We start from the raw sequence: 25,864 nt of genomic DNA on the forward strand, positions 1-25,864 counted from the left end.
AATCGTGGGGAGGCTCGTGGGTCAAAATTTAAATTTTTCAGTATATTTAGTCAAATATGTGGGAGGCGGCTGAACAGGATAGGAGCTCAACAGCGCCACCCTACCATCAATGTATCACAATGTTATTCTAGGGTCAGGAATGGAAGTGCAGCAATAAATAATATTCAATGAGAGCAAGCGCAGATTCCGAGTGCTGATGGCGGAAAACAATATATACAGTGGGTAAGGCGCGGGCCAAATGAAATCGGTCGCGGGCCAAGTTTGGCCCGCGGGCCCCAAATTGGGCAGCCCTGATTTAAAGACATCTAAATAAACCAACACAGAATTACACTCCGGCCGTGTATACCTGCCACAATGTTCTTGGTCTGTTCCTTCACTAGTCTCGGCGTGTCGTTGAAGGAAGAGTAGCCCTGCATGGGGACACCAGCAAGAGGTCAGGTCTGGTTGCTTCCTGGGGTGTTGGGGTGGGGTGGGGGTTCTGTATGGTGGAGGAGGAGGACAGAGGAGGAGAGCTGTGGACACCCACCTTCTGGATGATGTTGCTGAGGTCCGTTTTTAGGAGCGCGTCAACGTTCATCAATTGCCGACTTACGTCCGGAAGCTGACAACATGAACGAAGAAGTAATATAAATACCATGAAAATAAAAATCACCTAATTGTCATTGTACATTTTTCTAAAAGGGAAAGAATGTATACTGTGTAATATGTTAGTTATTCCAGCCTGTCCTCATGCGCTCTTTCAATTTGTGCATGTGTTTGTTATCCGTGTTACTGTACATAAACTGTCTATCTGTGTAAAGAAATACACAGAAAATATACATCTATACAAATATATTATCATAATCATGTATTATTATTATTTATTCATTCGGGTCCCAGTGAGGGTTCAGCATCCTGCTCTAGAATACCCACACGGGTCCAGAGCGAGCCCAGAACCTGTTGCTGGGGCAGACCCAGTGTTATATGTTGGGCGGTGTTACCGTGGAGAAGTCTGCACTGGAGCCCAGCTGGCCGAGGGTGGAGCGGATGGTGTTGCATGTGTGGGACACGGCTCCGTTGGTGCAGGCGGGGTCAGAGAGCGTGTTGGACAGGGAGGCGCGCTCGTTGGACAGGCTGAGCTGCAGCCGCACCGTGCCCTCCTGTAGTGTGTCCAGGGAGCTGCCGATGCTCTCCAGGGCCTCTTTGGTGCCTCTTTGGTCTCCCGCATGGCTGGGGAGGGGAGGAGAGGGGGAGAGGGGGAGAGGGGAGGAGAGGGGGAGAGGGGGAGAGGGGAGAGGGGAGGAGAGGGGGAGAGGGGAGAGGGGAGGAGAGGGGGAGAGGGGGAGAGGGGGGAGGGGGGGGAGGGGAGAGGGGGGAGGAGGAGGGGGGGGAGAGGGGAGAGGAGGAGGGGGGGGAGAGGGGAGAGGGGAGAGTGGAGAGGGGAGAGGGGGAGAGGGGAGAGGGGGGAGAGGGGGAGAGGGGAGAGGGGAGAGTGGAGAGGGGAGAGGGGGAGAGGGGAGAGGGGGGAGAGGGGGAGAGGGGAGAGGGGAGAGGAGGTGAGGGGGGAAGGGGGAGAGGGGAGAGGAGGAGAGGGGGAGGGGGAGGAGAGGGGAGAGGGGAGGAGAGGGGGGAGAGGGGAGAGTAGGAGAGTAGGAGAGGAGGAGAGGGGAGGAGAGGGGAGGGGAGGAGAGAGGGGGAGAGGGGGGAGAGGGGAGAGGAGGAGAGTAGGAGAGGGGAGAGGAGGGGAGAGGGGGAGAGGGGAGAGGAGAGAGGAGGAGAGGGGAGAGGAGAGGAGGAGAGGGGGAGGAGGAGGGGAGAGGAGAGAGGGGAGAGGAGGAGAGGAGGAGAGGGGAGGGGAGGAGAGAGGGGAGAGGAGGAGAGGAGGAGAGAGGAGGGGAGGGGAGGAGAGAGGGGAGAGGAGGAGAGGGGAGAAGAGGAGAGGAGGAGAGAAGGAGAGGGGGAGGAGAGAGGGGAGAGGGGAGAAAGAAGAGAGCAAAGGGGAGAAGAGCAGGGGAAGGAGGGGATATGAGGAGCGGGGGAAGAGGGGAGAGGAGGAGGAAGAAGACATAGGGGGAGGTGGGTGATAAGGAGGAGAATAAGGAAGAGGGGTTAGGAGTACAAATCTTCATTCAAATAAAAATACCAATACGAAATACAGTAATACAGTTGTAATGTTTTTCAGTGACCACCACATCAGAGGAGTCCACAAGGAGATCTAAAGACAACAGGGGGTGGACAGATGGTCACTGGCACTGACAACATAGGGATCAGGTCAAACAGTCAAAACAACAATACTCAACCACAACAAGAACTCTGTATCAACTGCTTTTACCTTTAATAGCATTCTCAACTTTTGCTTTAGAGAGAAGAGCGTAGAGGAACAAAAGACAAATCATGTTATTAGACGTTGAACGAGGGAAGGGAGCGATATGGACAGGAAGACAGGGAGAGCTCAATGCTCGAGAGGCGTAAGAAAGATCCAAACTTCAGAACAAAATCATTGAAATGTGCATATTTTCTAAGGCCATGGCTTTATGTCCACCACAGCCATTGAACATTGGAAGAGAATCATTGCTAGTCATAAAAAGCCTTCTTTCCCGCAGTATACCTCCTGCCATGCGTAGGGCCGTGTCCAGGGACGGCATGACCTCCCTCTCCAGCTGGCTGTGGATCCTCCCTCCCAGCAAGGGACCGATGTCTGCCAAGCAGCAAGGGGATCAGGCCATTATAGAGTGATCAGGAGCAGATGGAGAGGGTGTACATAGAGAAAGATGAATGGAAGGGTTGTAACTCACTGTCCAGGTCTGACAGCACCTTGTTCTTTGCTGTTGTGTATTGTGCGGTAAGGTAGTCAATTTGCTGTAACATGAAAAGACAAAACACATAAGGAATTATGATAGTGAGTAAGTTAGGAAGTAAATGCGTATTTGTATGTGTGTGAAAGACTGAGAGAGAGAGAGAGAGAGAGAGAGAGAGAGAGATAGCATGTGTGTGAATGTGTGTGGTGTGTGTGTGTGTGTGTGTGTGCGTACCGCAGGTGTGTTGTTGGCGAATGTCTTAAGGTCTCTCATGTTGGTGTTGACTAAGCGACGAGTGCTCTTGATCTGGTTGCTGATGTTGTGGTTCGCAGCGTACGCAAAGAGCACTCCCAGACTGAGACACACAAACACACACACACACACACACACAAACACACACACACACACACACACACACACAAGATGGAGAATTTCAGTTGGCCAGGAGAGGTCAGAGAGTTTGAGAATTAACTCTCAGATACAACTGACAGATGCAGTTGATCTGGCAGGTGCTAAAATTAGAAAAACACAAATCCATCCATCAGTGCAACACACTGAAATGCACTAAACATGAGAATGTAGGATTAGTTTAACATGGGGAAAAAAGCAGAGTCGGCCAGCAGAGGGCAGTATGTCTCCAATTGATTAAGCTCCCTTCCCTTTAGCTTTGGTTTCGCTACTATTATCATATTTTGGAGGTCATACTCCGCTATCTGTCTCTCTCCTCGTCATTCAACCATCTCCCTTTCCACGTCCCTCTCTCTTTGTATCTGTCTCCATTGTATCATTCTTTTCACCCATCTCTAGCTTTCACAGACAAAATGAGAGAGAATTCTGGTACAAAAACATGCTTTCTGTATTGTGTGTAAGTGTGTGTTCGTTTGTGTGTGTTTGTGTGGTATGCATGGGTATGTGTGTGTGTGTGTGTTAGTGCCTGAGTGGTGCGCAAATGTGTGTGTGTGTGTGTGTGTGTGTGTGTTTGTGTGTGTCTGTGTGCATGTGTGTAGGGCATTTGATTGAGACAGAGAACCCTCTCACTGCCAGCCAAGCCATATCGGTAACACCTAACTGCTCCCAACTGGTCAGTGCCCTGACACAACAATCATCTCTCTCCCTGTGTGTGTGTGTGCGTGCGTGCGTGCGTGCGTGCGTGCGTGTGTGTGTGTGCGCGTGTGTGTGTGTGAGTGTGTATTTGTTTGTGTGTACTGCTTAGGGAAGTATATTGTTTCATCCTTTGTGGTTTCTCTTCACACACGCCCCTCTTCACACACACAATCACAGTGGTCATCAATGATGCCCATGATGGCTGAACAATGATCATGCATTCTCACCATTATAAAGCATTGGTTCTCCACTAGTCTCTGGACCCACATGTGTCCTTAGTCATTTATAACCCCGAATAACGGTTAAAAAAATTGAGTGAATACCAAAACATGCTACATTGGGACTACTCAATGAAAATGTAAGCCACTGAAACATGAATAAACATTGAAACTGTAGTCATGGGCTTCCTACTAAAGATTAATGTCTGGCATATGCTCTGTGACCCACTCCAAATGCCCTTGTGACCTACTTATGTCGTTGGAGAGTCCCTGTGATAGAGCTCACTGAAGCTACTGCAGCCACTCAAAGCATTCCAGTGTTGCTCCCTGATCACGATCCGCTCACACACACACACACACACACACACACACACACACACACACACACACACACACACACACACACACACACACACACACACACACACACACACACACACACACACACACACACACACACACCACCAGACCCACAGTGGGGTCAATCACAATAACCAGTTTGACCGGAGCCGTTAGGGGTTTATTTGCCTTGCTCAATGACACCAATGACAAGGACTCACAGGAAATCGAACTGGCCACCCTTAAAGTTCAGTACAGAAAGCTGCTGGAGCTGCAAGTGATGAAGGATGATGGAGATCAACCAATCGATTTGATTGATGATAAAAAAACTAAACACTGATATACTTTATTGTCCCCAGAGGCTTAAAACTAAAATGGACAATTGCCCCCTCTGGGGACAAGCAGGAAGACAATGAAGATGATGTTGTGATACGGTTGATATTGTTATTCTCAACGTCACTTCTAAGTCACTGTGGATCACAGCTAGGGCTGCTTGATTATGGAAAAATCATATCCACGATAATTTTTGGTCAATATTGAAATCACGATTATTCAAACGATTATTTTTGAGTTTGAAAACATGATGTATTTATTCAGCATGTCTCTCCTAAAAAACACTTTGTAACTGAGTAACTGACTGACTTTGAAATTTCGCCTTAAAAAAATACACAAAATGGTCAAAAAGGAAATGCTCCAATCTAAAATAATGTTCAGATATGTATCCAGCTGTTTTGCCCTTTCCATAAAACATGTATAATATATAAAAAAAATAATAATAATTGTAAAACTCGATTATATTAGTTTAGTGATCGTTTGGTGCTAAAATCGAAATCGCGATCAAAATTAGATTAATCGCCCAGCCCTAATCACAGCTTCTCCCAAGTGACTAAATGTATCCGAGGATGGTGACGGTGAGGATGACGGCGAGGATGACGAGGTGCAAGACTCACATGATGAAGATGGAGGTGATAATGAGCGAGGCAGTGAAGAAGCCTCTCTGGCAGTCGGCGTTCTTCCTCTGCCTCTGGTGCATCTCCCCCCCGCAGTTGTCGCAGCAGCGACACACGCAGAAGCAGGTGCCCACGATGGGCACCAGCACCAGGAACACCAGGCCCAGGGAGCCGCACACCAGGAAGCCCGCCTCGTAGTACACGCCCTGGGGGAGCAGGGGGAAGACGGTGGGGGGAGGATGGAGGATGGAGGAGGCCGTGTTATGTTATGGAGGAACGGGTCGGACGTTGATGTGCACCAGACACACTTCTCTTCACTTCCCGATCTGAGGATTCTGAGCACTCACAGCCATCACCTGCATCGCACCTCAACTGCGTTCCTCGTGTTGCTCCTCATCAAATACACTTTAATTATAAATAACACACACACACCTAATAACTTACATACACATAGACATAAAAACTTGAGCACACACACACTATAATGTAAAACTAATGAACATACACATATAAGTACACGCACAGAAGCACACTAACAACCCCAAACAATAACTAATACACACATGTAAACGTACAAACACATACAAACATGCACACACACTGTTTTTTGATCCACCCACCTGAAGCAATAGGACTATATTTTCCGGCTGCAACACACAGGATATGACCACACATATGACAACACACCCCCACACACACACACACACACACACACACACACACACACACACACACACACACACATACAAAGCATGGAGAAAACAGACAGAAAAAAACTAGGTCAGTGTGGGTCAGAGATTAAGAGTTTTCCCAAATCTAATGTTCACAGACTACAGTAGGTCTAAAGGACGGTATTATAGGCTATATTAATCCCTTAAATACAAAACTCTTGCACATGCCCAGGGAGGGGGGGAAACGCTGTCACCAGGAAACCAATGGACCAGGAAAATAATGATACATAATAATCACATTCTCCTTGGTTTGACATCGATCTCCACCTTTATTAAACAGCACGGTTTTAAACATGCATCATACGGTCTTCAAGAGCAAGCCAGCTCCACAGTTATCACAGAACACCAACCTTTCTCCATTCGTCCAGCTTCATCCTTCCCTTGTTCTCCTGGATGACTCTGACAATCAGATCTGGGAGATGGGACACACAGGTGGTATTTACCATAGAAATAATAATAGATACATTTTTTACTAATGTAGTCATAATGATATTGTCATAATCATCATATAAATAAATCAATAAATACATACATAAATAAATACACAAATACATAAATAAGTAAATGCATCCATACATTTACATTTACATTTAGGGCATTTAGCAGACGCTTTTATCCAAAGCGACTTACAATAAGTGCATTTGTTACAATAAGTACATTTGTCATAAGAAGTGAAACAATATATCGCTGTCGGTACAGTAAAGATGTTCATAGAACCAAGTGCAAGTATTACAATCGCTAGGCTAACCCATACATAACATCCATACTATAATACAAATAATTACTACCTAACAATATATACTTTACTGATCACACCTGTGACTGTGATTCTGCTAATATTCCAAAGATAAACAACTCATTCGTGATGCCATCTTTTTAATTGTTTAGCTATCTGTCTATGGCACCATTAGACTCTGAATATGCAAAAGCCATCGATCTATTTCAACAAATGCCAGAGGTAGGCAAACAGCGATGCCCACACGGGAGTCAATGTAAACTTCCTGTGGCAAGCCTTCATAAGGACATGAGAGCATCTGGGGGGTGTTGACACAGATCGGCCACCATGAGATTAAACTGGCCGGGCTCATCTGTAACTACCCCTCTGCAGGTGTTTCTTACACAAGAGCAACGTTCCACGTGTATGTAGTACATATCACACAGGTGCACGTGTCTCTGTATGTGTGTGTCTGCGTGTGTTAGTTCATGTTTGAACCGATTGGGCTTTCACGCTAAAGAGAATGGAGCGAGATGTCAAACTCCTAGGTGTTTGTTGTAGATTGCAAGTCGTTTTGGATAAAAGCATGTCCTAAATGTAAATTTTGATGTATTCTTTTTATTGAGTCGCTTAGCAGATTCTTGAACCAAAGCGACTTCAAGTTAATTTGAATGAGCAGGCATGGCTGGGCGTCTGACTCAAGGATAACTTATGGATGGCAACTTTGGTTTCTTGTACACATTATTATATTTGCCCTATCCCTAAGGTTTCACGCTTACAATTACAAGGGGCTTCTGTCCGACAGATCTACTGGACAATTACTACTTGAGGACCACCCTCAACATGATGGATCTATACACATACAGTATATATATGCATTGTTTTAGACGTACACAGGGCATACAAATCTACCACCTGTTGATGAACAGCTTCTTAGTTTAGCATTAGCCACCCAGAGCTAAGCTGGCTAAGACAAGCTCTTCGACCAGGGAAAGGGAGAGGGGGAATACACTCGGGGGGAGAATGAAATAGAAAGGATCAAGAAAGTACACCGGCTGGCTGCCCACAGAGAGCTAAGAACAGACGTCTAGTAGTAGTAGTTATTGTTTGAAAATACAAGTATTCTTGTTGTTAATAGCTGTGCCATTATCAGAAATATTTTTTAAAAAATTTTCAATCCAGAAAAATAGTGTGGCTTTTCAAATTCCACAGCACATGCAACTTCACACACACTATTTAATGTTTTCACTCTGTCAGTAAACGTGGTTTTACACACATGAGAAACACAACCTATCCAATAAGATATTAAAGGGCACATTTCCAAGTCCCAAGGTCTCAGTATGCTGTGATCCGTATCATGGCAGAGCCCCCCTCCCTACCTTCTTACTTGCTAAATATAGATTAGCCCAATCCTCTGCTTGTGGCCTGCTCCTAGGGATTAGCAACATTATCATGTTGACAGCCTTAAAGAACCTGATGTGAACCTCCTGTCCATACGTATAGCGCATATAGTAGATGTCAAGGAAATGGCCGACCATAGAGTGAAAATGTGAGGAGTGTTGGGTCAAATGTTTCCGGATCCAAGGTCCCTGACTCAGTAGTGTGTCCCTTCTTTTCAGGGGAGGGAATGGTGGAGTTCGCAGGGATTAAGATCCTTATTAACACAAAATCCGTCGATGAGTCATTACTTGGCCTGTTTAGGGTACTGGGCTTCTCAAGGCCAGTAAAGACAACTAGTACACTGATCTGATTCATGCAATGGACCCCCTTAGGATCTTAAACTCTTCAATCAACAGACTGAATAAATGATTGAGTGCTTAAAGTGATTAAAAAAGGTTAAATAATCAATTATTCAATCGACAGAAAATGAATAAAGTGACAGAAACTGAATGAAGAATAGAAAGTTAGCTTCTTCTTTAAAATTCTGTGCTCGTTAAAACACTAGTTATCAGAAATGTGTACAAGGAGTTAATGGAGATGTTCAGTACACACAACGACTAATATTATATATCAATATGATAATAATAAGCGTGGTTGTGATCTCTGATTTGTGTGTTTTCTTATTGTCAGTCGCTTTGGATAAAAGCATCTGCTAAATGCCCTACATTTAAATGTAATGGAACAGAGGGGATTAACTTGCATTTTACATATGGCTATATCAGAAATAAGTCTAAGGACCATGTTTTTTTAAGGCTATTTAAATCATGTTTACACACCTGACTAGTTATTTAAATACATGTTATGCCAGTATATACATTACATAGGACATTATTCAAGACAGATTGGTCTGGATTTGGCTAGTGATGACTGAAGGGCTAACAATGTTACTACGTATGTACTATAGTGTCATTCCCCTGCTTGCCTTGTACATATTAAACAATGGCTATTTCAGGAGTCTGATCATCCTTTATGACACTTTCATCCTGATAAACAAGCAATCCATAAGCAATCCAATATATTAGAGAAATTAAGGAAACTCAGAATGGCATTTGTGTGTGTGTGTGTGTGTGTGTGTGTGTGTGTGTGTGTGTGTGTGTGTGTGTTAGTGTGTTCATGTGTGCGTGTCTGTGTTTGACGCTGCCATCTGTAGTGGCACTGGTGTAATGTGCTAGTATTAGCTTTTGCAATAGCTAAGCCTCTAATCTACCCGGTGTGTATCTAAAGGGACAAGACGCAAACTCTGCATGAGAAGAATTAACCAACCAAACATGAAGTAAACACGATGTAAACTGAACCATTGAGTCTGATTGATTATCACAAAATAGCATAAATTGTTTGTTTGATTAAATCAGTAAATTATTGGTTGATTTTTCATATTTTCCAAAGATATTAATATCAAAAAGGCTAGACGGGGCTTTGAGGTGGCTGAACCAAGGAAAGATCAAACTTGAGTTCACCAGAAGCCTAGTGTACATATTGACCAATGGCGCCCCAAACCCTATATTGCGTTTTTTTAGTTCAGGGTGCAACACACTCTTTGCTTTTATTGAATGTTAACCATTGAATGTTTTTTACTAACTCAAAGGTTTTCTTGATTCTGTTTCTTGCTTATTTTGATGCTATGATTTTTTTGAATAAGCCTCTTCAATTATTACAGGTTATATGAGGTGATTTGTAGTATTGGACACTGAATAAAACTCCATTTGGTATGGGAGGATGTATGAAAACTCATCTTACGAGAGTTGCCAACCTCAATAAGACTTACTGAATAAATAAAATTCTATTAAATAATTACAAATAACTAGGCCTTCACAATGAAAAGGGTGTTGTTTAAGTCCATAATTGTACATTGTTATATCATGCGTTTTCCTTTAGTAAAGGGCCTACATTTTTTTAAATGTAGCATTTACTTTTAGATGTATTCTTTGATCAAAACTCAAAATTCACTTTTAGAGTGATAATGACGGAAAATATCCCCTCATACCAAAGGTGAATTATCAAATAAAGGGTTAACGCTAACCCTAACCCAACACCAAATAAAACCACCATTATCTAAGCATACAATGGGATGAGAGGCAGGAAAGGCAGCAAATAGCGATGCAGTAATATTTATCACTATTACCATGGCTGTGTTGCTAAAGATTTAAACTATATGTGTTTTTTCATCTCGTTATACTAATTTACAACTGTTTGTATGCTCCAACAACCTGACAGACACGCTAGTTACTAAAGCAAAAAAGAAGCATGAAAAAATAAACTAGGGCAGACGCCATATTAATGAGATTTCTGCTGAGTATTAGTAAACAAACAGAATGTTTAAACTTGCGTTTTGCAGGAGGGCTTCCAGATTAGGCCATCATTACCCTGTTTATCGACTGCTTGATAGTGGAAGATAGATTCACTCACAATATAATATATTATGTGTAATACCGTTGCACTTGATACTATTTATTATATTGGTGTTTGTCTGTGTGTGTGTGTGTGTGTGTGTGTGTTTGTTTGTTTGTTTGTGTGCGTGTGCGCGCGCGTGTGTGTGCGTGCGTGCGTGTGTGTGTGTGTGTGTGTGGTGTGGGGGTTTTGTGCCAAGTAAATCAGCTACATAATATTTGACTAAACATATAGCTGAACATATTAAAAAGCTGACCAAACTCTTTGACTTGCAAACATAGGTCCCTTTCTATCATCTGAATTAATTTGGGAGGCTGTGTGGTTTTGCATCCGCATTTAAAATCTTGGCAATAGAATATATTGCACTGTATGAACATGGGAAATACCTCTAACATGAGCCTAGCATAAACGGGTGTTCCATGCCATCAAGGTGGTCTCCCCTTGTGTGACAGACAGGTATGGGCCTAAAACTGGAAAGTCCCGCACACAGCATATGGTCCTGGGGGATTAAGGTATTAGGCCTACGTTGTGATGCAGGTGACAGAGAAAGCCCCATCTAATCGCAGATCTGTTAATTGGTTACAGGCCTGTGGTCCTAACACGGGCACCAAAATGGCAGCAACTTAAAACCTCCAATCCTATTGCTCATGCTCATCCTCCAACGTGACTGACAGAAGAACAATAATTTGTTGTAAATAATTTGTATATATGCTATAGGCCTATTCGATGACCTCGCTGACCAATATCACATCAGTGCCGATCATTTCGTTCCAGAGATAATCGGCTATGTGGGATTTGATCTCCAGATCTCGGTTGTGACATTACGCGCACGATACCATTGGTTTATGTGCTGGACGGCCCGACATGTGTCATCTCCTCCTGGCTACACTTAGTGCGTAAAGGCGTTACAGATAGTGGCCTATGCATACACGCATCAAAGCGTGCGCGCCTTTTTAGTTGGAACCAGGCACAGATTGAACTGGAAGATGACTCTCGGACAGGGAGCGGACAGGGTACCAGGGAACAGGGTACCCCTGACAGATTGGTCCCCACTTTGTTGCACACGCACACACACACACACACACACACACACACACACACACACACACACACACACACACACACACACACACACACACGTCTCACCTTTGGGGAAGGGGTTCGGCTGCACCACGTACAGAAACGCATGCACCACGTGGAACAGGATTCCCATCGCTCCGGGTTCATAGTAAGCGTGAGTAGCGTAGACCGCCGAGGGGACGAACCCAAAATCAAGAGGCTCCACGGGGGGTGGGGACCGCTTTGTGTGGGAGTCCGCTTGATACCCGTCCAGTTCTCCATCCTGTCCGTCCGGGGGCGGGTCGCTGCACCTGCTGCCCCCCCAGCACAGCAGCAGCACACACCACGATGTCCAGTGCATAGTGGCAGAAAGTTTCAAGAAATGTATTGTAAATAAACCCAAAAGTTGGAATAAAAGTTCCGTTCCACAGCCTTCAGGGGAGGGAGATGGGGGGAGGGCTGACGACCGGAGAGAACACCTGTCTCTCTTTCTATCTCTCTCCCTCTCTCTCTCTCTCTCTCTCTCTCTCTCTCTCTCAGAGGCTTATCCTTCTTACTCAGCCGACAAAAGAGGACCACCAAAATTCCGAGGAAATACTGAATAAAACTCGTAATAGAGTCCTTATTTCTGGCCGGTAGTTCCGTTTGCATTCGCTTTGGGTTTGCTGTGTATCTTGGGCGGAACCCTGACTATTGACCTGCACATCTTCCACTAGTTCTTCGATGTCGACCAAGGGCTTCGCTGTCGCTAGTTGCGTCCACTTGTTTCCTCTCGGCTCGTCCCCGCGACACCGCGCGTGCACGCTGCTCCCAAGAGCGCTTGCGCTCGATTAAGTTCACATGGCATCATTGGAACTCTGCTGCCATGTGCGCGTGCTTTTTCAATTGTATGTGACATACTAATCAATTAGCTTTTTTTTTTGGAGCATGGCAGGACAACTGTCAATCAACTCGGACATTGGCTACGGCTAGGCTAGCGTCCTCTACCGCGGACTACTTACTTACTTACTTACTTACTACAATTACTCACGTGATTAATCCCAAAATATTTAGCCATGCTGAAAGTCATAGTACTTAGATATTCAGATTAGGGAACTGTGGGTCTAGAGACAGTAGCCTCTCTCTCGACTTTCTTTCAAGACCTTGACCAAAACTCATTTAGAAATGGCCATTGACGCAGCTGGCCATTGCCTAGCTGGATTCATTTTCTAATATTACACAAACACAAATCATGCATTCAATGCTCCGTTTGAGAGCGGCACATTTAAAAAAGGACCTTTGTGTCGTACTTGTGTTGACAAGCATCCGTTGAATGCCCATTCAAGGGAACAGTGGCCTGCAGTGTTGGCCTCTAACCCAAGGCACTGTGCCTGTCCCTGAGGAGCAACGGCCAGAGTGTCAGATGTCCAACGTTGTTTCTGCATACATTTACCATTTTAGTAATTCCGACAATTTTATGATTTTTCTAAGCTACTTGCATCGAGTTAAGATAGTAAATGTATGGGTTAAGCCTCTTGCTCAAAGATCCCTACATGTAGGCTATGGAGATTGGGAATCGAACCCAGAACTTCCGGCGTTGAGTCATGCAATCACACTGGACCAGTCTCAAAAGCAAAGATCACATTTTTTATTATTCTTCTGCTCTGTGTAAGAGGACTTGCACAGATGGGTTGATAGAATAAAGAGATAGAAAACATTCCTCTTTTTTGGTGAGATCCATCCATGCATTCTTGCACTGCACGCACGCACGCACGCAAACACACACACACACACACACACACACACACACACACACACACACACACACACACACACACACACACACACACACACACACACACACACACACACACACACAACTTGGTTACAAAGTAAAATTGGCTTAGCTTTGTTATTGTTAAGGTGTTGAAGACTTCAGCTCTTACCCATAATAACAATAAAAAAGCTTATAAAATAAAAAGATTAGCTGAAACATGATTGAAGACAATTCAAAACCATAGAAAATTTGCCTCCAGAAATGGCTGGTTCTTCAAAATAATATACAAATTGAAATATGAAAAACTTTGAAAAGCATGTTCAAATTAGGCTCAACAATTTATCCATGATTCACTAACTAGGTACACTCAGGATTCAAAATGCGATATACGTTTTGATATTTTTGATAGGTTGTTTGGAACTACCCGTAACTTCATCAGTCAGTTATTTGGAAAAATGATTACAAAGTATGATGATGCGAGACTATCTTAACATGAACGATCCTACAAAAAGCTTGATGATTCTCTCATAAAAACATAAAAAAAAAAAAACATTAAAAAAGTGCCAAGCCAACCCATGATTGTGCTTGGACCACTTGCTCGCACAGTCCAGCTGCAACAGCTTACAAGCACAGCACATCACACAGTTTCACATTTGTGGCTGTCCTCTCCAACAGATAAAACATCTACTTTTTTTTTTGTTCAGAGCTCCGCCCACCTGTATCCCCATTCCCCCCCTCCCCCCCTCCCTCCCTCCCTCCCCCACTCCCTCCCTACTTCCATGCCTCCATGCCTCTTCAGCTTTTGCTGGCCTCGGGTTGTCATAGCAACCAAGGCCACGCCCCTTCCGTGTGGTTTACGGGGACGTGGGCGTGTGTCAACCGACCCTGTAGTCCTTTCAGCTGACGTCGTGCGCGGCGGCGGTTTCGCGGCTTGTTCCTCTAACAGCACTAAAGCCTCGGGAGTCGTCTCATCGGTAATAAATATATCAAATAAATAACCCAGGGCCTCGCTGCGCTGGAGTGAGTCCATGTCCGTGCGCTCCTGGACGGGCCCTGTGTGTGCGTTTGTGTGTTTGTGTCTGTGTGTATGATCCCTGAACCGTTGGGCCGAGTGCAGCGCAGCCCCGTTGGGCCATCAGTCTATGCGGTTGCCGCAGATGGTGAAGCGGTCTATCTCCAGCAGGTCCTTCTTGTGAGTCCTGTGTTTGAGGCCCTCCTCCTCCGGTCCCGTGTCCGCGCTGGCGATCTGGTGGCGGCGGTGGTCGTCCTCCTCGTCCTCGTCCGGGGTGGTCAGGAACGTGTCCGAAGGGCTGGTAGGCAGCGTGGGGGCGGGGCCTTCTGACGGGTGGGCGGGTTGCGATAGGTCCGCTGTTGGCACTGCCCCCCCTTTCTCCGCCGCTTGATCTGATTGGATGGGAGCATCTGGGTTATTACGGTGTACACGCACGCACGCACGCACGCACACACACAATGTAAAATGTAAGCTATGAAAGAAAAGGATCGTACTTTATTTTTTTAGTGCACTATCTTGTGTATTGATGTGAAAAAAAAAAGTGCTGGTTAATGCGTATTGCTATGGAAGACATTTGTCTGTGAAAACATAAAAAATAAGCTTGATGGATGAAAATAAACCATTTAGAATGAATTGTTATAAAAAAAACATGATCAACAAAATAAATACTATTTGGAAGCAGTATGATGGGAATAATACAAGAATGTAAGTTTATGGGTGAAATGCTTCAGACAGCCAGATGTGACTGAAACTAGAAAAGTGTCTGTATATATAAATGTGCATGTGTTTATGTATGTATGTATGTATGTATGTATGTATGTATGTATGTATGTATGTATGTATGTATGTATGTATGTATGTATGTATGAATGATAAAGGATTCCGAAAAGAATGACTTGCTGGATAAGGATGCCTGTCTATTCTAGATAATAAGACGCATCCCCTGTTGCGAGAGATAAGAAAATATGCTGGATGTAACACCCAAGAAGGCAAGTGTCCACGTCTGCAGAACTATCATCAGAACAGGCGCCCCTCCCATTCAGACAGATTGGGAGGGCCAACCATATCCGTTTATTTAATACGGGGCGGGTTTGATATGATGACTGATGATGAGGAGTGTCCTATTGGAGCGCAGTTGAGGCATTTCATAAACAATGTCATTGTTGCTATTATTATTATCATCATATCCTACCTCATGTCCTACTTAACAATGTAGGCCTTTCCTTGAACAACCCCTCAACCGAAAAACACTGCAACCATTCTGTCTGGGGCGTAACATCTACTCAACTAAATGAAATGTGCTGAAGAAGTATTTCAGCACATAAAATAGCATAAAATAAAGGAACCACACCATGACAGCACATATAGGTGCTTATAGGTTATGTTTAGTTCCATTATTCACATGCACAGATGGGTGCACACGGTGTGTGTGTGTGTGTGACAGTGACAGTGAGTGAGGGAGTGAAAGTGAGCGTGTGTGAGAGAGCGAGTATGTATGTATGTATGTATGTATGTATGTATGTATGTATGTATGTATGTATGTATGTATGTATGAATGATAAAGGATTCCGAAAAGAATGACTTGCTGGATAAGGATGCCTGTCTATTCTAGATAATAAGACGCATCCCCTGTTGCGAGAGATAAGAAAATATGCTGGATGTAACACCCAAGAAGGCAAGTGTCCACGTCTGCAGAACTATCATCAGAACAGGCGCCCCTCCCATTCAGACAGATTGGGAGGGCCAACCATATCCGTTTATTTAATACGGGGCGGGTTTGATATGATGACTGATGATGAGGAGTGTCCTATTGGAGCGCAGTTGAGGCATTTCATAAACAATGTCATTGTTGCTATTATTATTATCATCATATCCTACCTCATGTCCTACTTAACAATGTAGGCCTTTCCTTGAACAACCCCTCAACCGAAAAACACTGCAACCATTCTGTCTGGGGCGTAACATCTACTCAACTAAATGAAATGTGCTGAAGAAGTATTTCAGCACACTTGCAAATAAAATAAAGGAACCACACCATGACAGCACATATAGGTGCTTATAGGTTATGTTTAGTTCCATTATTCACATGCACAGATGGGTGCACACGGTGTGTGTGTGTGTGTGACAGTGACAGTGAGTGAGTGAGTGAAAGTGAGCGTGTGTGAGAGAGCGAGTGTTACGCGTTACAATGACACAGAGAGACAGAGAGAGAAAGAGAGACAGAGAGAGAGACAGAGACAGAGAGAGAGAGACAAAGAGAGAGAGAGACAGAGAGACAGAGAGAGACAGAGAGAGAGAGAGACAAAGAGAGAGAGAGGCAGAGAGACAGAGAGAGAGAGAGACAGAGAGAGAGACAGAGAGGGAGAGAGTTAGTGTGTGTCCACCTTGTGGGGGTGCAGTGTGGGGGTGTTTGGCGCGGTGGGCTCTGGAGTTGACCCGGCTGGTGGCGACGGAGGGCGGGGGCTCAAACAGCTTCTCCTCCATGTTGGCCTGCTTGACAAACGCACACGACGTGCCCAGCAGGACGATGCTATTCAACACCTTCAGGGTGATCATCCTGCTCACACACACACACACACACACACACACACACACACACACACACACACACACGTTATTCCTACATTGAAAAACTCCATCAAATAAAAATGTTTACGGATGATCAAGATGAAAGACAATGAGCTGACAATTCCCAACAATCCCAAGAAAACACTATTAGTGAACATGTTACTGACCCTAAATAAAACAGCAGCACACACATATAGGACAGGGAGCCCTTGATCTTCACCGAGCTGCTCACCACTTTGATCAACTGAAGACGGGAAAAAAACACTCATTACAAAGAGGCCCATTGGCATGAGTTACAACCAAAACGTTGCATCGACTGTGTATCGGTACATAGCCAGCGGAGACGGACTGACCAGTAGAGCCAGAGGAAGAGGGATGAAGCCCATTCTCCTGGAGACTGAGTCACTGTAGTCTGTATACGCCTGGGGACATAGGTCACACAAACAGGTAAGAAAATACATCCAAAGCACACAGCCACCCACGCACCCGAAACCCTGCTTCGGCAGCTATGCTACGCACGTTTTTCTGTCGGCTGCTCACGAGATCAAAGGCCAGGCTGGCGCGGTACTCTCCATATACCTGGGGGACACAGAGGGAATCCTCATCAAAAATACTGTAATAACAATATATTAATAGTTTTAATAACAATAACAACAGTAATACTACTAATTGTAATACTATGCTTTAAATATTTTTATTTCAATCTTCATAATTGAGTATTATATAATTATTATTAATGTAATTATTACAAAGGCAAAACTAATGAAAAATATATTTAAGAAAAAAAAGGTAATGAAAGGAAAGCAAGGGGAAGGAAAGGAGAAAATAGGAAAGGGGAGGTAAAGTAAAGGGAAGGTAAATGAAAGGGAAGGCAAGGGAAAGGAGGGTAGATGCAAATGCAAGAGAAAGCCAGGTTTTACTGAGAGAAAGGGGGTAAAATTGTGTGGAGGAAGGGTCCCAGTGATTGGCCGACTGCCCACCCCAGCAACCCTCTTTACCTGGCAGGTGTGTTTGTGTGAGTGAGAGGACTACAAAGCAGGCCTGTGTGGGGTGAGCACAGCTATACCCTGGAACTAGGTCCTTTCAGTGGGGGAGGCATAAAAGAGGAATGCCGCGAACAACAGAAGGGGAATCTAAGACCACATTGTGCTGGTCTGCCCTAAGAGACGATTAAAGGCGCTGTAAGCAATATTTATCGGTTCAAATAAGTGTTAAGTAGCTCTATATTCCGACAGCCCTCATTGAAATAGTTTTTGGTGAGGAACATGGGTCTCCCAATCCCTCCACACCGCAGTAAAACAGAGAAGAAATGTTTTGTATCCCGTTCGCACTTTATCCAATTAGGAGAGAGCACTCAACAATGAGGCGTTCCTCTCTGCGCATTCATGGGCGGAAATCAACACGATTGTTTAAGCCAAAAACAATTTCCGTAATTTGCTTGGAACAAACAGCAGTAAATGCACTCACGTCAGCACTTATGTCATTGAATTTGGTGATGAAGGCGTGCTTGATGATGTCCACGGCAACCTCGGAAGCGATGACCATGATGACATCGGGACAGAGAACCCACAGGTGGTCTATTGGCACAACGAATACGATCAGTGACATCATCGGTCACCGGTATAGCAAACACTTCGTTCCTCATATCCAAGAAAACACAACCACAGCGTCTCTTTATAGCGTGTATTGTACATTGTGGTTGTTAGGGCCATCCAGCTATAGCTAGTGATGTGGGTCATGTGGCTGTATACCACCTGTGTGGTGCCCTCTTTAAATTAATGCCACGTACCAGGGTTCCAGGAGAACTGCTCCATGTTCCTCAAGCAGACGATGAGCAGCAGGATGTAGTTGGTGAACCTTTCCTTGATGTCTGATAACAAAACAGAATCCACCCAGGATTAGCCAACTCCAATCCAAAAACCAAACACCGATTGGCCTTTACTGCTGAGATGTCAGATTTAGATATGAATCGGTAGCCGTGAGTGACGCTCACCACTGTTTGACATCTGAAACAAGTTGTTCTTCTCAAACTTCTTGAATACGCTTCCTTTGATCTCCACAAACTGTTGAGAAATATCTGCTTGTAATGCATTGATATTCCAGACATTCTTGATTAGGGTGTGTGTGTGTGTGTGTGTGTGTGTGTGTGTGTGTGTGTGTGTGTGCTCACATTGTTGGACATCATGATGGTGAGCAGGGACTTGTTGTGGGAGTTGAAGGCCACGTTGAGGGTGGTGGCCTGGACCATAATGAGGAGGGCATGGAGGACTGAGGAGAGGAGGCCACTCAGGAATACAACAACAACAACAATCATCCAAAAAACGATCAGTAGTACAACACAGAGCAGTTTACCAATAGCAAGTTTCTGCATGCACTGGTAGACAAAAACTACTTATATGGTATATATAGATTGTTTTATGGAGTTTATCTTTTTAAATACCGTTAAAATGATGTCACATGCCGCCAAGATATCATAAAATACTTCCCATGTTAACCCATCTGAACGGCACCAAAATCCCCGGTGCAAGGATACAGACGTAGAGCACGGCCATGAGGAAGTGAGGGATGACTCCGATGTGGGCCCTCTTCTTCTCCTTGGGCTCAGTGGCCGTCCAGTACAGGGCATCCAGGATGTCCTGGCCGAAGGAAGAGAACAGCCGGTCCGCCACCTGACCGCACCAGACCCAGGAGGGAGGGGGGGGAGGGAGGCAGGGAGGAATGGAGGGAGGGGGGGGAGGGAGGGAGGTATAGTCAAGCGGTTAGAGTTACAAAAAGTTCTGGTTTCTAGCCCCAATGTTGCAGTTGAACCGTAGACATCCCTAAAGTAAGACTCCCCAACCATGCTTGCTCCATAATGAAATGCATCTGTCGGAATGACATGTATCTAATGCTGAGTGAGGCCTTTGGGGGAGCGGCGGTTGGGTGCATGACCGGTGGTTGTTACCTCAAGCATGTTGTAAATGATGTAGAGCTTGATGACGGACTGGCCCCTGATGAGGTGGTACATCATGGAGTAGTCCACGTAGCTCATCATGCAGTAGCACAGCACCATGATGAAGCCCTTCAGAACGTCGCACACCTGCGCCGGCTGCAGCAGGCGCGAGCCACTGCATGCACACACACATATACACACACACAAACAGGCACACGGGCAAACACAAGTGCTCACACACACGCGCACACACACACACACACACACACACACTCAATTTGTAACCTTTATAAGCACCTAATAAATGACCCTTAACGCATCACAAAGCATGTGTAATTGCTTGATTATGTGATTCAAAACTCATTTTTTTAAAGTACTTTGGCAGACCAAAGCCAGAGCCAGGAAGAGCAATGCTTCCCCCTAGGGGCCACTTATGGTACAGCACTGGGTGTAATCTATTCACAATTTTTCAATGAGGAAATAAAGTTGCAACTTCTAGTTGCAGCTCACATACATTAAACATGTGGATGTGTTGATTATGCACCTTTAGAATCAACATTACGTGTCATACGTAATGTTGATTCTGTTTGGCTCGGCCGTTACCTCAGTCCACAGCATGGCAGCGTGAGAAGCCGCAAGAGGGCCAGCAGAACTCTGAGGGGCAGCAGCGTGAAGACATAGAGGAACGCATCCAGACACAGGAAGAAGCCAAAAGTCATCAACTAGAGGGAGATGGAGCCACATAAAGAGAGAGAGAGAGAGAGAGAGAGAGAGAGAGAGAGAGAGAGAGAGAGAGAGAGAGAGAGAGAGAGAGAGAGAGAGAGAGAGACATAGAGGGGGAGAGAGAATAAAATAAAGTTATATGAGAGCGGGTGAGAGAGAAATTAGATGAAGGGAGTATGAAAGAACAGAGCAAGAGACAGGGAGAGGAACAATTTTCAGAACCAGAAAAAAACTTTATCCCAAGAGGCAGTTTCACCCTGCAAATGTCTGCTAAGTTGACTTCAAAAGACAAGTCTGGCCTTTTATAACCGTGTAAGCCATTCTGGATAATTGAGAACTATGAATGATAGCTGTAAGTGAGTCTACCTTCTCCAACTCCTTAGGGATCCGAAGGCAGGTGTACACCTTCTCCCGCCTCTCTGTGTATTTGGCCTCATTGTGTTCCAGGAAGTAGCCTCGGGTCAGCTCAGTACGTATAAACCTGACCAAGGACAGGTCTACAAACAGGAAATACACAACAGGACTACACGATAAGCATTGGTTTGACCTCACTATTCAAGAGTGTCACAAATATTGTTTTTTGTAATGCAACGTAGTTACGCTCCTTCCTTAAATCATTCACCTATAAAGAAGTACAGTTTAATCTATGCAAACATATTGTCGTGGGTTAGACTACAATCAAACTGTCCAAACCGCACCATGTGCTCGTATTTCATCTTGCTTTCAAACGTAATGAACAATGCTATATCCACAAGGCTTCCCAAACAAATGGTGAGTCTTAATAGAAAGCCACGTGGATATACCGTTGAAAGATTATAAAATCAGGTGACCTAACTTGGCGGATTCATTACTGTAATTAAAGCTAAATTCCTCATGCAGAATCAGCTGTCATTACAGGAACACATTCCTGCACGACTTCATGCGTCAGTACAACGTAATTAACAGTGTATTGCGATCATGTCCGTCAATTCATAATGCATTAAGCAGAATTGTACAGACTTTGTAGTATTCACAATAAAAAGTACAATTTGTATTAGAGTGTACTAATTAAACCGTTGCACTAGAGGGACAGCCCCTTACAATTAGGGGTGGCATAAAAAGCAACCCGATTACACACTGATGGCATTACGTTGATGCTGTTTCGAGAACAACCACGGCAAGACAGTTAAATCTCCTATCTTGCAAATGTAAACATAGTAAACGAACGCTGCTGTGGCTATAATGATAGCACACTCGGGATATGCATCAGTCAGGACTGAGCTTCTGGCGCTTACCTGACAGGTTTCGCTTCTTGTCTTTACCGCTGCTCTTTTTGTCGTCAAATCGTAGCGTCTCCGTCAACCCGCCGATGTCCCCAGGTTTCTCAACTGTAACAGTCCTTTTGACGCTGCCCTTATCCTCCTTCTCTGTCTCCGGCTCCTCTCCAACACTAGACGGCTGCGAGTCCGCCATTTTGGCCGAATCCCCTCAGCTCCGGAGTATACAGAGACGTGCGTCATTCGCTAACGTCACATATGCTGTGCTACAAGTGATTCACCACAAGGTGTCGCCATTTGGCAGCTTCAGTGCCGACGCAACGGCACGAAATACTATCCAGCCAGCTCTACGATTTTCCCATATATTTGAAGATGAATTCTATCATTTATCACGGAAAGCTTTTTCATTTATACTTATAGATAATAAATAATTCATATTTCCTGAAGGTAATGCAACCCCCAACTAATAGAAAACAGTGCTCCAAAATAACGCCTCAGTATAAACAATTAAACATTTAAGATTCAGTTAGGCTAGTAGGCTATCTTCAAAATGTATTTATTTTCCAACCACATTAATTATTTTCTGTTGTAAAACCATTGAAAACGACGTTACTCGCTCACCATTTCAAATCGCCATATTCAACGCATTGTCCAATGTCTTGGACAGTTGGATTCTTTTTTGGATTATTTCAGATTATATTTGGCCCCTATCCATACAAGTATTATTTTGATTACAGCTGGCCTCCATCCATACAAGTGTATGATCCACTGTCTATTGCTATGTTCCATTAACAATTTGAGACGTTATGGATTTGTTTTAGATTTGCAGGATGCACTTAAGGAAACATAATGCAATTAAGGCTGAGCTGGAACTTTTTATGTACTCATTTATTTATTTACAAACCCTGCAAACAATTGATAGTTTGACAAATATATTTGGAATAAAAGACCAATTCAGCACCTTGGACAGCGTCTACCCATCTGTTTTTGATGTTTAACAATCAGCAGAAGTGTCTTGATGTAGCGCAGGCCTATAGAAAAATAACGAGATGTAGCTAAACGGGGGCTGTGTTGTTTTTTTTATTGCTTTTGTGACCTTTATGTTCTCTTGAACTTTCGCAGAGGCTGACACATTTACTGCGTCCTAGATGCGTATTGCTCACGCAGCAATTGGTTCACCGTATTAAACTATAAATCAACCTCAAAGGCCAACTTGTAAGGGCGATTGCTCCACTTGATTAAAGGAAAAGCACCGGAGGTCGAGGGGAGGAAACTGAGAGCAGCATCACGTATAGAGTTTCAACAGGTAATGGATATCTCTCCGCCATATTCGGTGTCTGTTGCCATCTACTGCACTTTAAGTGAGGAAGACATTTGAATCATATATATATATATCTAAAATACTCTTCGATCATGGACTTAGTTGATGCCCGGCGGAATACATCGCAGCGGTGAGGGGCCCGGACCTCAGGACGCGATGGGACTAAAGGTCCCGTGGCGGTAGGCTACGATGCCTACGGTGTGGAAACGAATAACATTCTCGGTGGCCTCCGTGCTGTGTATTGGTTCCGTGGTCCTCCTGGTCGTGGCTCTCTCCACGGAGAGGTGGGCCACTGGCCGCATCCTGTGTAAAACCGGAGTGGACATTGTAAATGCGTCGAGCCCAGAGCTGAACAAGTTTATCGGACACATATATTACGGACTGTTCCAAGGGGGCAAGACCAAGAAGTGTGGACTTGGCGACCGGCGTTCTAAAATATACAGTAAGTACAAGCAGTGTTTTATAATCCATTTTTCTTCAAATACATTTTTTAACGTCTTCTCAGTGGTTGAGGGGGGCGAGGTGGGCTAATGCCCCCATAACAACAAGCTTGCCTATACGCCCCCCCCCACCCTTGTGGCACACCTAGGTGCCAAGTCAGACATAATTATTAACGAATTGTCAGGAAAGAAGACTTCTGTTGCCACAGTATGACCTAAGTCATACTATAAAAAGTATATGTACTTGTATGAGATGCATATTTGAGTATGTAAACTCATACAAGCGTTTTACACTGCTACAATGCTTTTGTTTGTGTGTATATTTGAAGGTCTATATGTTTTCTATGGTGACCTACGATTTCAATTTGTGGTGCACTGAAAATCGTATTGAAAAATTGCATAAATGCAATGCAGAATGGTTTTATTAAACTTGTTTTAATGCCTAATTAGGTGTGCTTGTGTGTGTGTGTGTGTGTGTATGTGTGTGTGTGTGTGTGTGTGTGTGTGTGTGTGTGTGTGTGTTTGTGTGTGTCTCCTGTGCAGTTTTTCCCAAGCTTGTGCAGACACTGAATACTGGACTGCATATGATGGTGATCCTCTTCTTGCTGGTGGCGATAGGCTTTGCTTTGGTCAGTCTGTCCTTCTGTATTTACAACGCTCGCAAAGTGCCCTACCAAAGCATCAAGGGACACAAGGGACTGTATCTTTGGAATGTTATAGCTGGTTCGTAGACTCAACCACACATGCATGCATGAACACAGATGGACACATGCACTCTCTCACACACACAAAGACACACACACACAACACTCCCCTCACGCTAGCTTTTCACTCCAATACATTATTTACAGCTGTTTAGTCAATCATGTTTGAAACTTCAATATTTCGGTCAAATGGTCAAACGTATTTGTAGAAGACCTTTTTTACATGTCCCGTCACTCTGTTCTTTACTCCTTTCAAACCTTGGATGCATTGTAAAAACTTTTAAACTCTATTTTATTCACGTTGTTATATTATGTGTATCAGACCCTTTTATCCGCAGCGATTTGACAGTGAATTCAGAGATCCCTACAGCAGCATCTTGCTGCTGTAGGACGCCTAAACAACTTAGCCAGCCAACACAGTATCTGACATCTCTATATGTCTGTCTCCCTCCGGTCCCTCAGCTCTGTTCGGTACCCTAGGTGTGCTGTGTTTCCTGGCAGCCATGAGACACCACCACCTGACGGAGCACATCGCCAACCACAAGGAGAGCTTCTTCCTCCTCACCGTCCTGGACGACCGCCTAGATTGGTCCTTCTGGCTGGGCGTGGCCAGCGTGGTCACGCACGTGGCGGTCTGCGGCGTGGTCGCCATGAGCCGGATCAAGCTTCCCAAAGCGCAGAAGAAGAAACCCGAGCAGCCGGTGATCTCGGCCCTGGATCTGCTCTACTGACATGTAGCTGAGGAGCAGGCCCTTAGCGACAGGACAAAACCAGGGGTCATCGTCCTTGTGGACTAAATAGACCGACAGTGCATGGCATCTTCACTGATGTGTTGTTGTTACTTTTTAAATGTTACTTCCTGAACTGTCTACTAATAAATGATTACAGAGGGGTATAAAAAATGTTTGTGAGCATGCTATGACATATGTCATATGTTACAACATGCAACCTTATAACTGTGTATAAAATCACGGAATGGAGTCGTCAAATTTGGACACTTTTTTTCTTATTAGTCCGTATAATGTAAATATTTGTATTTCTTATGTAGAGAAGGAAAATATAATTTTGAACTGCATGCTCGTTTTATCGCATTCATGATAAACGAGACCTTTCCTAAGCACAAATTAATACTTTTAATGTAATGTTTAATTTTAAGTACTTGTTATGCAATGCAAAATATGTATATCATTTTATTTTAAAAAATGCCAATTGCAACATTTTTGTTGCATGGGCATTTGTTAAACGTTTTTTACCACAGTGGTAAGCTTTACATTTTTTACTAAAAGTGTGTTGTGATATAAAACTATGGGCCTGAAGAATATTCCTTATTTAAATATCTTCTTGCATGTATACTTTTATTGCCAATCATCAAGACTGTGCTGTTAAGTCGGTGAAATGCAACAGTTAATAAAAAATACGATATCGTTTTCT

At 44.3% G+C, this 25,864-nt stretch overlaps 3 protein-coding genes across 6 annotated transcripts in view; 1 reads left to right on the top strand and 2 right to left on the bottom strand.

Moving 5' to 3' along the window:
• prom1b (prominin 1 b) overlaps positions 1–12,473 on the bottom strand; it is a 23,234-nt gene extending 10,761 nt beyond the window's left edge. For 3 of the 4 annotated variants that reach the window (XM_079728905.1, XM_079728904.1, XM_079728902.1), the window contains exons 1-10: positions 11,809–12,473; positions 6,470–6,531; positions 6,009–6,035; positions 5,389–5,594; positions 3,012–3,132; positions 2,775–2,838; positions 2,588–2,677; positions 981–1,198; positions 527–601; positions 347–410 (exon numbers count right to left, since the gene is read on the bottom strand). In XM_079728905.1, coding sequence (XP_079585031.1) covers positions 347–410; positions 527–601; positions 981–1,198; positions 2,588–2,677; positions 2,775–2,838; positions 3,012–3,132; positions 5,389–5,594; positions 6,009–6,035; positions 6,470–6,531; positions 11,809–12,082 — 1,201 coding nt within the window. In that variant the 5' untranslated portion in view covers positions 12,083–12,473. The remainder of the gene's footprint in view (positions 1–346; positions 411–526; positions 602–980; positions 1,199–2,587; positions 2,678–2,774; positions 2,839–3,011; positions 3,133–5,388; positions 5,595–6,008; positions 6,036–6,469; positions 6,532–11,808) is intronic. The other variant, XM_079728903.1, reaches the window with a different exon arrangement.
• A 1,780-nt stretch (positions 12,474–14,253) lies between these two features.
• tapt1b (transmembrane anterior posterior transformation 1b) lies at positions 14,254–22,164 on the bottom strand (the record flags this gene model as incomplete). Its single annotated transcript, XM_079728907.1, has 14 exons — positions 14,254–14,881; positions 16,874–17,046; positions 17,225–17,301; positions 17,411–17,479; positions 17,577–17,636; positions 18,525–18,634; positions 18,847–18,927; positions 19,051–19,120; positions 19,228–19,325; positions 19,591–19,726; positions 20,002–20,164; positions 20,593–20,711; positions 21,079–21,209; positions 21,987–22,164. The coding sequence occupies 14 exons, from the start codon at positions 22,162–22,164 to the stop codon at positions 14,613–14,615; spliced, it is 1,734 nt and encodes a 577-aa protein (XP_079585033.1). The 3' UTR covers positions 14,254–14,612.
• Positions 22,165–23,478: 1,314 nt separating this feature from the next.
• clrn2 (clarin 2) lies at positions 23,479–25,164 on the top strand (the record flags this gene model as incomplete). The annotated part of the gene is made up of 3 exons (XM_079728916.1): positions 23,479–23,731; positions 24,273–24,452; positions 24,896–25,164. The coding sequence occupies 3 exons, from the start codon at positions 23,479–23,481 to the stop codon at positions 25,162–25,164; spliced, it is 702 nt and encodes a 233-aa protein (XP_079585042.1).
• Positions 25,165–25,864: the final 700 nt, after the last annotated feature.

Source organism: Pollachius pollachius (assembly GCF_949987615.1).
Source record: "Pollachius pollachius genome assembly, chromosome: 2".
Lineage (NCBI taxonomy): Eukaryota > Metazoa > Chordata > Actinopteri > Gadiformes > Gadidae > Pollachius > Pollachius pollachius.